Below are 13,658 nucleotides of genomic sequence, written 5' to 3'. Positions count from 1 at the left end.
TAATTTTTACAGTGGTGAGGTTCTAGAACAGCCTTTCTGAATGGAAGAAGAGGAGCAAAAATCTAAATCACTTCTAAGGTGGGGCTTGACATATTTATGCAAATCATGATACCACATCGTGCCAGTGACAGTGGAATCAGACTTTCTGACTCAGGCTGTTCCTTCCCTTCCTGGGCTCACACACAGGCTCGGGTAAGCATCATGACCGTACTCCAAGTCAGTCCACTGGAAACAAGAAAAGAGTAAGACACCAAATATTTCATTTCAAAAACATATCAGATTTGCTAGCTGGCCTCAGGTTAATAAAAGACCATTCTTTTCTAAGTTCCAGATCTCCAACCAATTCATTTCAATACTAATGTCTCTTCCAATACACTGCAATGCACCATGTACATCGACTACAGCATACAAACAACTGGACAAATCAGAATGTCACAGTACACTCCCCATTTAAATACCTTGGCAAAGTTAGTTCAACTCCTCTGATTTCTAACAGAATGAAACATAAAACTGTGATTTACCAGAGCATAATCCATCCTTCCAAAACTATTCACTATTTCCTAAACAGATTTGAGAGCTAGATATCCTTATCCAGAGCCTTGCAATCCCATGTCACATATCTCAGCTACTTGTCATACTCTTAATCATCCCACTCCTTATTTTTGTGTTGACAAGGGCAACATTTTATTTCAGATGTTTTATCTGATTTCACCCTCCAGGTAGTGATTATTCTGCATTCAACTCTCAGTTTCTCACTTAATAGTAATGTTCCTTTTGGTAGTTTACCTTCTTCCAGATTTTAACATATACATCTTGCTCTAATTGTGGGATATCGTGGTCATGCAGACTGACTGGCTTAATCTTGAGAGAAGGACCACTGAAAACCCTGATGCTATTCTTCCATGGAGCTCTGTTGCTACTTGGTTAGAGCAACACCATGCATTTCTTTTTAATCCTTTACTCAAGGATAAGCTACAAGGCACACAGCATACCCGTGTCCTTTTTGGAGAGTTGAGAGGCATCGTTCCAGAAGAAAATGTCACAGCTGCCCTGCCTCATATCCAGCTCCACTGAACTACGCAACCATAGTAGCGCAGAAAAATAACCTTTTTTAACATATGCACTGAAAATTTTATTTGAAGGGCTAGGAGGATAAGAACAATCGAATGACGTACAATTTGTATGGAAAGTTACGTATGGTGCTTAGATTGTTCTCAAGATCAGCCACCTCCCAAAGTCTTGAACCTGCCCTCTGTAGCAACCCGATGTAAGAGCTCAGGTATTTTTGGAGGGGTCAGAAGGGTCAACTCTGCCAATGTATCAGCAGATATTCTGAGCTTAAATCTAAGCACAATGCCAGTGCTTGCAAACTAGACTATAGACAGCTTACAGCCAGCAAGGACGATGGAAAGTACGTAAGCCATGGAGCTTGAGATGCTCCAACCAGCTACCCTCACATCTGGTTTTGACTTTGCAGTGCACAGGAGATTTTGTGAATCATATACAGAGACAAAAATCTCAAAGTCAGTCATTCAAGGATTGGGGTCAATGAAAGGGGCATTGTAACATGCATTTTTCTCAGTTACAAAATAAACTTCTGTTAAGGAAGAATGATCTCTAAAGTCGTGTTTACTGGAAAAGAAAGCTGGATCATAGTTCTCTCACCCTCATCCTTGTGCTATAAGTAGACAGCTTTCTTTTTTTTACTCTTCTTTACAAACCTCCCTCTGCTCCCCTATGCTTCTTATTAAAATACCTGAAAGTTTAGTTGATACAGAAATGAATAAGAAAAAGCACAGGAGCAGTCATTAGTACTTATGTAATTTTATTATTAGTGTAAGAAATCATTAGCCATAATTGATTTTGGAGCTGTGCTCAAGCACTTTTTTCACAAATAAAACTGAATAAAACTCTGTAGACTATACATATTCACATCTACTTTAAAAAATTCATTTTTTTTCTAAACAGTTAAGTTCTATTTTGAAACATTACTATACAAAAATGGAAACTTTCCTGTCCATTTGCATACATTCACTATCATTCTTCCTCATTAACAGAAACTGTGATTATAATCTCTCCCACTGAAGAATCAATTCTGTTCTATTATTAAAATGACTGATAAAACTATCAAGCTGACTGAGCCAATTTAACAGTTTCCTGCTGCTATTCCACCCACTTCTCTCAAGATGTGTGTTGGATTTAGTCATCTCTTATCTTGCACTAATAAGTGAGTCAAAACTGAAAATAATTTTTAAAAAGAAGATACGATTCAGAGTAGGAAAAGCTTCCAAATTCACACTGTTTAATGGCTAAGTCAACATTAAAAATTACCATGGCTAAGTCAAGACTAAAAGGAGCTTTAAACTTTATTATTCTCATTCACATTGACCAAATGAACGCAGCTATTTCAGTTTACAGACTGGTCAGTATGAGCCATTAGTGTGAATTTAACACACCTGAACACACTGAAGAACCACCTGTGAGGGGATCATTGCTATACAAAGATGATTGTAGCTGACTAAGAACTGTTTTTAACAGCATAAAATAAAATACAGTGGAAATACAACTTATATAATACTCGAATTTAATTTTCAGAATTAGAGTCAAGATGAAAATGAATATAAACCTTGACAATGCTCTGCATAATGCATTGGACTTTGTAGTGTCATATGTGTCATGAACAGGAAAAGCTCAAATTGTATTTATTATACATTCAATATTAAATTGAAATTTTATTCTATTGTACCCCTACAGTTTCCCAGGCTTGAAAAGTAGCTTCTGATGAGAACCTGTACATACTTTGTCAGCAATATGGTAGTGAACCCAGAGGGAAACAGCACAAATTAGACAGAAGTTTTACACCGTACAAAACATTTTAGGAACAGAGAAGTGTGTTCAACTAGATCCAGAGAGAAAGCATATCCATGAAATTACTTTGGGGAACACCTGACTTACATTACACTGACAACAGGCAGGCTTTCCCCACTGCTATGCCTGCAAAATCTAATATGCAATGAATACAAGTACTTCCACTTTATATTTTGACAAAATGAACTTGACATTCCTTTAAGAGCAATAAATGAGAAGAAGCAGAAATTCCCTCTATTAAGGTTTTGTCTACTGGAGTTTTAAAATTCTCTTGGATCAGATCTAAAATGAAATTCATACTTTTATTAAAAAAAAAAGACATGAAAAATATCACTTAACACATGTAGGTACCCAATCTTCAAGTTAATAGCTTTTCAAAAAACAAACGAACATGCTCATGCAATTAGCTTGCTTGTTTTAAAGTATGCATTGTTACAGGCAACCTTTTAAACAAAGTTATACATGGAATTGAAGATAAAATTTAAGGAGACAAGTATCTGGATATCTGCTAGTGTCCCTTTACTAATTTTGTAGTGGACACAAGCTATCATCAAGCTCCTTCTCATTCAGTTATATGGCGTTATTACAGGATCCTACAATGACTAAGAAATTTAAAATATTGTCAGAATTTTTCTTAAAAATTTGAGAGCTACTTGGTAATGCTTCATGATGGAGATTGCTGCCACAGATAGTTCTATTGCAAATAAATATCCTAATTCAATTCAAATGTTTAACTTTTGTCTTTAAAAGAAGACATAACTAGGAATCTAAAGAATTCACAAGCACCTCTCACTGTTTCTAAAACTGTTTTAAGTATACAGTGAAATAGTGTATAGCACTTCTGAACTTCCCACTGAAACAATCAGATATTTTGCAAAAACAAATCAATTCCCATAAATAAACTCAAAACAACTGCTAACAGGTTTCCACCAAGGAAGTGTTAATCAGAAATCTGCAACTTAAGAGCTTGTAAATATGAAAGCATGAATAGTACCCTCAGTTACAAAGATGCACTTAATACAGACGTAAATAAAAGATTTAGATCTTCCTTTAAAAGCAGTACATAGAAATTTGACCCAAGTCCAAATCCCGCTAGCTTGAGACGACCTTTCAGCAAGTCCTCCATCTCCTCCACCACAATGACTTTCGATTCATGGCCGTTAAACAACTCAAGGGATCCCACTGATTTTAGGCAGAGTACTGTATCACACTCCAGAGATCAAAATGTCACCCTTCCCTGCCTCAGAAATAACCAAGAGATTCCTCACATTCTCCACTGTGACATACATTTATCTTTTGTGCTTTTAGCTGGAGCAAGGGCTGCTGTTTTCCCTTAATCTGTTAAACTGCTTCGGCATTTTCAGAGAAGTATTCTACCATTAACATCAGGGGAAAAAAAATCAGTGGATCCAGAACTACTAGGGTTGAACCCTTCGCCTGCTTCACAAGAGACAGGGTAATATCTAACAAAGACATGCAACCAATATCTAAAAACTAGAAGTGTGATGGAAATAGCTGCGTGCTTCCTTGCCATCAGCAGTTCACAGGTAATAGCCGACTTCCGTCTGGTTTCTCGAAATAGAGCGCACCAGCTATGTCAACGTATCTCCCCACACAAAAGCCTGCCAGGTGGCATCCCAGTAAATCTACACGAGTTACCTTCTTAGCCTCCACAAAATGAAGCTGGTATCTAGAACCATCAGTAAGTCCATTTTAAAAAGGTACAACACATAGAAGTTGGGCTTTAGAGTCAAGTAACATTGGTCACTTTAAGACACAGGGATTTCCTGCTATATGAAATTGTATGCTGCAATACTAACCTGCCTAAAGCTACTGCCCACTGAATCATTTAACAATGACAAAAGAAAGCACTTTAAAGTTCTTTATGCATTTATTATAAATTACTGAAACAAAATAATGGTGACAGAGCAATTTTCTCCTTCACTCACACTGAAACAGTCAGTTTTCATCAACTCCGTACTGCATCATTCTACCAGTGTCTTCTTTGCTATATGTTTTACTTAAAAAGACTTTTTGTATTCTTCAAAGAAACCAAAACAAAGTTAGTCTGGTTCTTAGCTATAATACGCTTATTTCTAAGCAGATTTTTAACCAGGTGACACTTACTGACCATTTGTATACTTTGAAGCTTATGTGCACATCTCTAAAGATTTGTCATGCATCTATATTTATTTGAAAGGTAGTCTACAAGATTTGCCCATGGTCACAAGGAAATTGATGGCAGTCAAAGACAGAGAGCAAATCTAAAGGGCACTTGCTCTGATAATTAGAAAACGTGGAGTTTATATGTAAAACTACAAAATTTGGAATGTTGCACCATCAAGGCTCTTTGACAAATCAAACTAATGAAGCAAGAAAAAGAGGCTTACAAAACAACTCAAACACCTAGGTTTTGAGAAAACAGTTCAGGTTACTTGAGAATAGTAGGAAATTACAAACTTAAAAAAAAAAAATCTTTTTTTCTACCTGAAAGCACCACTGCTAGAAAACTGACATTTTGAAAAAGGAAAGTTCAGCACTAACATTGATTTGAAAGGAAAGACAAGCATTCCAAACAGACAGTATCATCTTATCATTGTCTGGTTCTGCTACCAGCTGCATTACAGAGAACATTCACATCTTACATTTACTATATTTGTATTTAAGTGTGCTTATAAAACCTAAATTTTAGACCAAAACAGATCCAACAGTCTCCTTAAATATCTGTTTGTAAAAGACCTTTACATGAAACACTGTCTGTTCAATTAAATCTATATCACAAAACTGAAACAGATAAAGGCTTTGTAGGATTTTTTATTTTTATTTTTTATTTTTTAGATCTACACAACAGAGTTCAGCTCCCTTCTTTCAGATTACCAAAATGGGAAGTTTTCCTACTGTACATATTACATAAAGTGACATAGGCAAATGCCACTTCCCTCCAAAAAGTAATCCGCTTCTCTCTCAGACATGGCAAGCCAGTGCATGGCCACAGCCACACAAACATATCCATGGGTAAACACAATAGTTTGAATTCAACACCAATGAGGAGTGTACATGTAAACAGAACCTTCTGAATCAAAATTGAGCTTAAAAAAAAAAAAAAAAAAAAAAAAAAAAACTCAACCCCCCCCCCAAAACCTCAATATATTATGGCATGGTTTCATTTCATGCCCAAAGCTGCATTTCTGATATATTTATTTTGCCTTCCTGATATTGCAGAAATTAAAAGAAAAAAAAAAGTGAGAGGCAGTATTTTGCACAGCTGATTTCTAGTGCCATGAATTCAGAACAGCCTGAATTCACTATAAGTAACAGTAACTGTTAATATAAGAGACATTAAAGTTTCCTTAGTATTTCGTTATGCTGCCCATTTGGAAAGTATTTGTACCAAAACAGTATCTAGGAATTGTGTCTGTGTTAACTTCACAAAGAAGCCCAGCACTTTTACAACCATATTTCAATTTGATTATTGTACACAGGCTAACAAAAACAAATCACAAGCGAAACTAAACACTGGATTTAACAAAAACAATATTGGTACAATGCATGTTCATTTTCTCCAGGAAGTAATATTACAAGTGTTCATCTTAGGACAATTTAGCCACACTAGAGACAGAAGTTCTGTTAAAATGCAACTGTGGTCTACTAAGCCACTTATTTTAGTACTACTGAATATTTGAAGTCAGAGTCCTACAGCCAAGATTTAAAAATTATTTAAGATTCAAACCCCAAAGTGTCTTACAGTCAAAATGACAGTATTAAAAAAAATTTAATTAAAAGACTGTTCTATATAGTTTTATCTTCTTCATAGCACTCTCTATTGATATAATTGCTCATATCATTGGTAATAGGGTCTGTATCTGGCTTGATCAGGGTGGTGTGGTCCAGGAAGTGGGGCCTGAGCAGGAGGCCCTTGCATTCTTGGAGGTGGAGGTGGCCCTCTTGGAGCTGGCCATATCCCTGGACTCATCCCCCCTGGCTGCGTGAAAGGGGGGCTGAGAGTTCCTTGATCTTCACTGAACTGTGGCAAAGAGTTAGGATTATAGTGATGGGGAGGGGGTGCATTTACATTTACAGGTGGGCCTCCATGCTGAGGAGGGGGAGGTCCTGGAGGAGGATGATTCATATATGGTGGCATCTGGGCAATTATATGTCCAGGTGGGGGGGTTATTGGAGGAGGAGCAGAGGTCATTGGTGGTGGAGGAGCTTGGCTATATACCATGTGAGGAGTACCTGCTGCCTGAGGAGGATGTTGCAGCGGATGGCTTATTGGTGGAGGCGGTGGGGGTGGGGGTGCGTAATGTTGCTGTGGAGGCATAATATGATGAGGGTGCGACACCACTGGCTGACCCTGATATTCAGGATGATGATGAGCAGGTGCTGGGGCTGGTGGAGGTGGTTCTCGAGCACCTGAATTCGAATCATCCTGTATAGGGACAGTTATTAAGTTGCTGTGTTTCCTCGTAGAAATGCGGAAGGTGTCCTGACTGACTGGGCGAGGTGGTGGTGGAGCCATCGACATCTCCGCAGGAGGTGCACGAATATCTTCGTGTGGCTGGTTATAATGCTCATGTGGCACATGCTGTAAAGGAGGTGGCGGCATCATGATGTGCTGCTTTGGCGGAATGTGGCTCATATGATGTTTGTCAGGTGGCATTATGAAACGCTCAGGAATTTCAGCAGGAGGTGGAGCAATAGGAGGATGAACAGGTTCAAGAGGAGGACGAGTAACAGGCTTTCCAGCTCTCATATGACGGTGGTTGATGTGAGCTTGTAAGTCTCTCTGTGACAGATATGTTCTCTTGCACCCTTGAACAATGCTACACATGAAGAGAGACCCCCGTACACACTGCTCAATTCGCTGCACCGGTTCATTACAGCTAAATCAGAAAACAGTATTGGTTTATTGTCATCACAGAGAGCTCAATCTGCAAATATTTTTGTTAAAAGTCAACCATTTTACAGATTCAGCAAGTTAAAACTGACTTTTTTTCCTTCTACTGTAGCAATGAAAGAGGCATTTCATTGATTTTGAAGATATCTAATTAGTAAGTCTCCAAATACACGTATTTGATTCCAAATGCATACGGAATTTCTAATGTATTCAATTCCAAATACAACCATGAAATAACATCAAAATTTCATATGGTGGAAATTTAGAAATGACATCAACCTCTGTCACAGGTTCCTTCTATAATACTTACCAAGAATCACAGTCAATAAGTAAATTAAACTGTCATTTATTCCTTTTCAGATTAAAGTGATAAGAGATTGAATATCTACAAGAACACTTACACTGTAAAAATACTTAATTTCTTACAGTGTGTTAAGCTAAGGGAAAAAAAACTATAATCAAATGGTGCAGTAAAAAAACCTGCTACCTCTAACTATGCACAAATAAGAAACATAATAATAAAATATCTGAAATAAGCTATTTATTTTCCCAGACTTATGAATGAATCTTTAATGATGAATCTCTGGAGAACTTACCCTGGACACATCTTGTCTCCCTTTTTCTCATGTAGTATAGCACAGTCGTAGCAGAAAACATGCTTGCAAGGTATCTAGAGACAAAAAAAAGTCCGTTTTAAGACATCATACCTAAGTATCTGTGTTACTTTGCAGGACACATTTCCCCCCTCCAACACACAATTTCTAAATACAAAATTGCCCAAGTTACCTATGAAGTGAACAGGCATAACAGTAGTTAGCTGTTTATAGCACACTTGAACAGAAACGTCTACAGACAGTTTGAGAACACAAGTTCTGTTTGTCTGAATAAAGAGCATTGGCAAAAGGTACAGGCAAGAGTTTTGCAGTAATACTAATACTGAATATTTATAGAAGCTGCATATGCAATCTAATTACGCTTCTCCTGCCAGCTAGCAAGAATTATTTTAAAAGTATAACTGTCACTAAGCCCAATCCCTGAGTCTGTCACATTGCACTCAGAAATCTAACTTCATCTCAGGGATTTTGTGACACTCATATTAAAGGAACATAAAAATGAATAGTGTTTTCTAAATTCAATGCAAGTCTTCAGTTAAGAGTTTATTTTTAAACATAAGTCATATAAGATTGAAAGCCACTGAACCTGAGGTTTGATTTTGTTTACTGTTCTGTTTTTTTTCTTTAAACCAGGCACACTTTCAAGTTTGCTTAATTAATCAACAGAAAAAAGCAGTTGAGGCTCTGGTTCCATCCTGATACTCTCCTGCTCTTCATTCAAAGGCCTGCTCAAATCAGTTACCCTCTAGAAGCCTCACAGTGACACAGCAAGACCTAATTTTACTTAAAAGGAAGCCATAGCTGCCTCCTCCACTGATAATTTCACTCACCATGCGTCCATACATTTTGATAGGCAATCCACACTTATCACAGAAATGGACAGGTGTATCATCCTTTTCCCCCAGCAAGTTTATCTAATAGGATAGAGAAGAGGGTGAGGGAACACAAAGTATCAGTGAAGCTTCTAATTTCAACCATTATCAACACACCAGCAAATTCTGAAATAGTGGAGAATGAAGTAAGATCTCCACAAACATGAGAAAGCAGAGAACATGTTTCAGTAAGTCAAAAGCAACAAAGCACTTTTATGTAAAAAGTTATCTACCTAGTTTACTTAAAAACATATCTACCAGGATGAGCCACAGTCTGGTATGATTCACAGAACAAGACCCATGATTCCCCATCCATGATTTTACCTTATAGTCCCAAAAAATGGGTCCGGGGAATCTCCTTTGATTTCCAAACATTTCACCCCCTTTGCATTCATAGCGCTCCTCTTCATTATATTCAAATTCTTCTGTGAAAAGAGGAAAAGACGCGCAAAGACAACACGACCACTTCAAGAGCCAACTTCAAAGCTTTTGCAATTGATACAAGCGGCAATTAGAAGTGCGTATCATTCTATACTGAGATCATCAAGAAATACCACAACATTTCTAGTCTGCTGGGCCAATTCTGCAGAAAGATGCACTCAAAATAGTGACATGGCTTGTTTTGGGAGTAGGCACCAATTATTGTTTAGGGCACAGCAGTACCTGGAAACACAAAACTTGCCTTGCTTTGAACTCATACGGAATCTAGCAGACTAGATTTTCACTATTGAATGGGGTTTTCGACCGTGCTGCAGAATACCTCTTAAGCTTCCTAACTACAGGGCTAGTATTTATATTAATTTACCTTCATCACCAGTTTGCGTCTTTGAAGACATCCTGTTCATATTTCTTGGAGTTCGAGGTGCAGGTTTGGTTTTATTCGTCTGTTTTGAGATAAGCTTTATAGGGATTCTTCTACGAACATCAAGACCACCCAATGATCCTGAACTATTTGTTCCTTGCAAATCATTGTCTACAAAAGAGAAAAATAAGTTGCAGTAATTTTTCAGTTATTTAACAGTTCATAAAGAGGTTAAATCTAACAGAAAAGTTTAAAGCAAAATAATTGTTGAAGCTAAATGTTTAAGACTCATATAACATACCAAAGTTTACCTATCAAAAAGGGATTTTAAAGCTCTCACATATGATTTCTTTTAGAAAACAAGTCACAAAGTTGTTTTGAGAACAACTGTGATTTTGGGGAATGTATTTTTAGAAATAAAACTATTTTCATAGAAGTAGCTTGTGTGTCAGAGCTAGCCTGTCAGCTTTCCATAACAGGGAAATGATGGTTAACTATCGTACTGCTCCTATCACAGCTTGAATATAACTCTTTATACAATCTTGACTACATAAATAATAAAAATGATCTTTTCTCATAAGAAAATCTATGCAATTTGTTTACTAAGCAAGCTGCAAGGAAACTAGTTTCCATACTAACACTCAGCAACTTGATACATCACTTGAGAGTTCAGTATAAAGCATCATGAGAAAAATTGATGCTTATAGTATATAGTAATATCTTTGCTAAATTAAATAATAGCAATCTCCCATATACAGAATTATCTTTAAGCAGTTTTAAATCTAAGTACCAGAGCAAAGGAAGCAAGAAATAGTCTGACACATCCATCAGCAGATACAAACCTTAAGAGATAATCCAAGAGTCAGTATTGTAATAGGCAAAACTCACAAAGAGGGTACAGTTCACACACCTCCCTATCTTTCAGCAAGTCCACCTTAACCCACCAGTGTCTCATTCATACAAAAATGTGTCTTTCATAAATCAACACATTTCATTTTCATTTTAATAGAAAATGCTGTTTTGTCAATACATATGCCTTTCAGCTTTCTGTAACAAAAAGATGAAACTTCTGTAAAACCTTTGCTACACTCCTATTCGTAAGCCTTTAACTCAATATCCATTACAGGATGGCTAGACACGCAAGACCATAAGGAACATAGCAGCTAAACTTATGTTTTAAAACACAAGTAATCAAAAATTTTGTTAGAAACTCTCTTGCATGTCTTAGCATTTTAGTGGGTTGGGTTTGGGGTTTTGTGGGTCCTCCCACACCCTTTAAAACATTTCAAATGCAAGTCCTGTCTATGCTTTTAACTAGAAAGATAAGGATGTAAATATTTAACATCCTTGTCATTTCTAGTCTATCATGAGAAGATTTAGCATCAGAGGCTGGGAATGTTTAAAAGTGGGACCTGCTCAGCCCCCAGAGTGTGCCACAAGGTATTATAGAGTGAGCCCTGCCGCTTAGCTTCAGATACAGCACGACAGCCCTGGAATGACTACTGAGACTCCAAAACATTTAAACGGGGAAGCACCTGGACATTGAAATTAGGTCCAGAGAGTGTAACACAGCATATCTCAACTAAACAACTACTGTTCCTCAAGGCTTATAATCTCTATACACAATACAACAAGTAGAAGAAACAGAAAAAAAAAAGTAAACAGCGACTTGCTCAAGATTATTCAGCAGCTAACATCAAAACTAGGAACTATGACAAGTTTTACCTTGGGACTCTGCCCCAACAATGACTTTACCTCAAAATCAAGAACCCCAATTTTCCTTGGGTCAAGTATATTTATTTCTCTTAGTACTGTGGTTAACACATTTCAATCTAAAAGGCAAAACATGGAAAAAAAAACAGAGACAATAAGGCTTGTTTTTCCTTTTGTTAATTTGGAAGGTTTTAGGCCATCCTGTTGGCTAAACAGATGACCCATCAAACATGCAAATGAAATACAAGGCTTCCCCAGAGGGAGTTACACTAGAACATGAAAGACATCAATGCTACACAGCTGTTGATGTTCCACTTGTTATGAAATTCTGTTTTCTATTACAGGAATTCTCATATTATTCATAAGTTCTTTAACAGAAAATCTAAGGCAAATGCTGCTACTGGGGCAGAATGAGAGGAAACAATCCAGAATCAAATATACAAAGGCACTACACTAGAGACCAAAAAGATCCCTGCTGGACCTCAGTCCTTTTACAAACAGGAATAACAAAAATAAGTTTTAAACGCAAAAAAAAAAAAAACACAAAAAAAAGAAACACTTTTTATATCATTCAGTCCACTGAACTAAAACCAGGAGGAAATGAAGTTCTGATACTTCCCTTCCATATGCCTTTGCAAGTTAGGAATACTTACATGCCTTAGTTGCTCAACTAATCCAAACTAACAAGTGCATTACTCATTTATATTTCACAGGAGAATGACAAATTCAAGTCCGTGTAAGCATAACTAGCAGGAATAAGCCGAGACAAAAAATATGAAAATTGTAACAAAATCTTTTAGACTATTTAGAGAAGATATAATGAGAAGTGATACATCCTTTTAATTTGTCACCTTCATCAGCTTCTCTGATTTTTTTTTTTTTTTTGTACTTTAAGGATTATTTTTAGTTGGCAAGCACAGTTTAAGTACTCTATGTGTTTACAGCGCAGTCATTCCTAAAGGGAAAAGCAATCATTCACTTATCTGTTCACGAGCGCGCGCCAGCGTACTAACCAGCAAAGTACCAACGCGACAAGAACAAGTTTGCCCGCGGTAGCGGAAAGCGCCCGTTCCGCAGCGCAATCCAGGAAGCAGCGGACACGCCGCCGGCCGCGACCCCGGGAACGGCGCCTCTCCCCGCCGCGGGCGGCCTCCGCCCGCTGCCGGCCCGCAGGCCGCGGCGCCCGGTGGCGCAGGGAGGCGGGCGGGGGAGGGGGGGGCGCGGGGCGGCGCCGCGCGCGCCGGCGGGACCGTTGGAGGCGCGAGGCCGCAGCGCGGAGGGCAGCGACCAGGCCCCACCGCGCGGGCCGCGGCGAACGGCGGCGAAGCCCGGGCCCCGCCCGCGCTACCGGGCGCCGAGCCGCCTCCCCGCTACCCCCGCGTCGCCCCGAGCGCGGCGGCCCCGAGCGCGGCCGCCCGCCGCCCACCGGCGCCGAGCGGGCCCGAGCGGGGACGGGAATAAACGGGTCCCCCAGCCTCTCCCCTCCTCACCATTGTGGTCCATGATTCGGCGCGGAGCACTGTGGGAGCGGAAGGGCGGGGCCGGAAGCGGAAGCTGCTGGGAGTCGGGTGGGAGGCCGTGAAAAAGAGCGCTCTAGGGATGAGCCGGCGGCGTGGCGCTCGGAGCGTCTCTGCGGAGCCGGCTCGCGACCCCGAGGGCGCGGCGGGTCCCGCAGGGGAAGTGGCGGGGGGTGGCGGGGCAGCGGAGCGCCGCCGAGCCGCAGCTGCCGCCTCTCTTTCCCAGCAGGCTCCGCGAGAAGGCAGCGGCGGTGGCGCGCCGTGGTGCCGCAGTGCCCGCTGGGATAGCGGCTGGCGGCCTGTTACCGCGGGGGGAGGGGGCTTGCTGCGCGCGCCGCGCATGCGCCGTGGGGTTACGGGACGCGACGGGGCGGC

At 39.7% G+C, this 13,658-nt stretch overlaps 1 protein-coding gene across 2 annotated transcripts; it reads right to left on the bottom strand.

Moving 5' to 3' along the window:
- Positions 1-1,857: 1,857 nt before the first annotated feature.
- Positions 1,858-13,282, bottom strand: CBLL1 (Cbl proto-oncogene like 1). Of its 2 annotated transcripts, none has more exons than XM_062582347.1 (6): positions 13,257-13,282; positions 10,057-10,224; positions 9,576-9,676; positions 9,210-9,293; positions 8,362-8,435; positions 1,858-7,751 (listed from the first exon to the last, which is right to left on the bottom strand). In XM_062582347.1, exons 1-6 carry the CDS (start codon positions 13,267-13,269, stop codon positions 6,710-6,712), a joined length of 1,482 nt encoding a protein of 493 aa, XP_062438331.1. In that variant the 5' UTR covers positions 13,270-13,282; the 3' UTR covers positions 1,858-6,709. The 2 variants fall into 2 exon arrangements, with proteins under 2 accessions (XP_062438331.1, XP_062438337.1); XM_062582353.1 differs by having other exon boundaries at positions 9,576-9,673.
- Positions 13,283-13,658: the final 376 nt, after the last annotated feature.

Source organism: Rhea pennata, chromosome 1, assembly GCF_028389875.1.
Source record: "Rhea pennata isolate bPtePen1 chromosome 1, bPtePen1.pri, whole genome shotgun sequence".
Taxonomy (NCBI): domain Eukaryota; kingdom Metazoa; phylum Chordata; class Aves; order Rheiformes; family Rheidae; genus Rhea; species Rhea pennata.
Note: the sequence above shows the minus strand (reverse complement) of the source record. Positions and strands in the feature narration are given on the sequence as shown.

Coding starts and splice junctions, on each gene's coding strand:
- CBLL1 (XM_062582347.1), bottom strand. Junction 9,677..10,056: donor GACGCAAACTGGTGATGAAG/GTAAATTAATAT, acceptor CTCTTTTCACAG/AAGAATTTGAATATAATGAA. Junction 7,752..8,361: donor GGAGACAAGATGTGTCCAGG/GTAAGTTCTCCA, acceptor TTTCTGATTTAG/CTGTAATGAACCGGTGCAGC.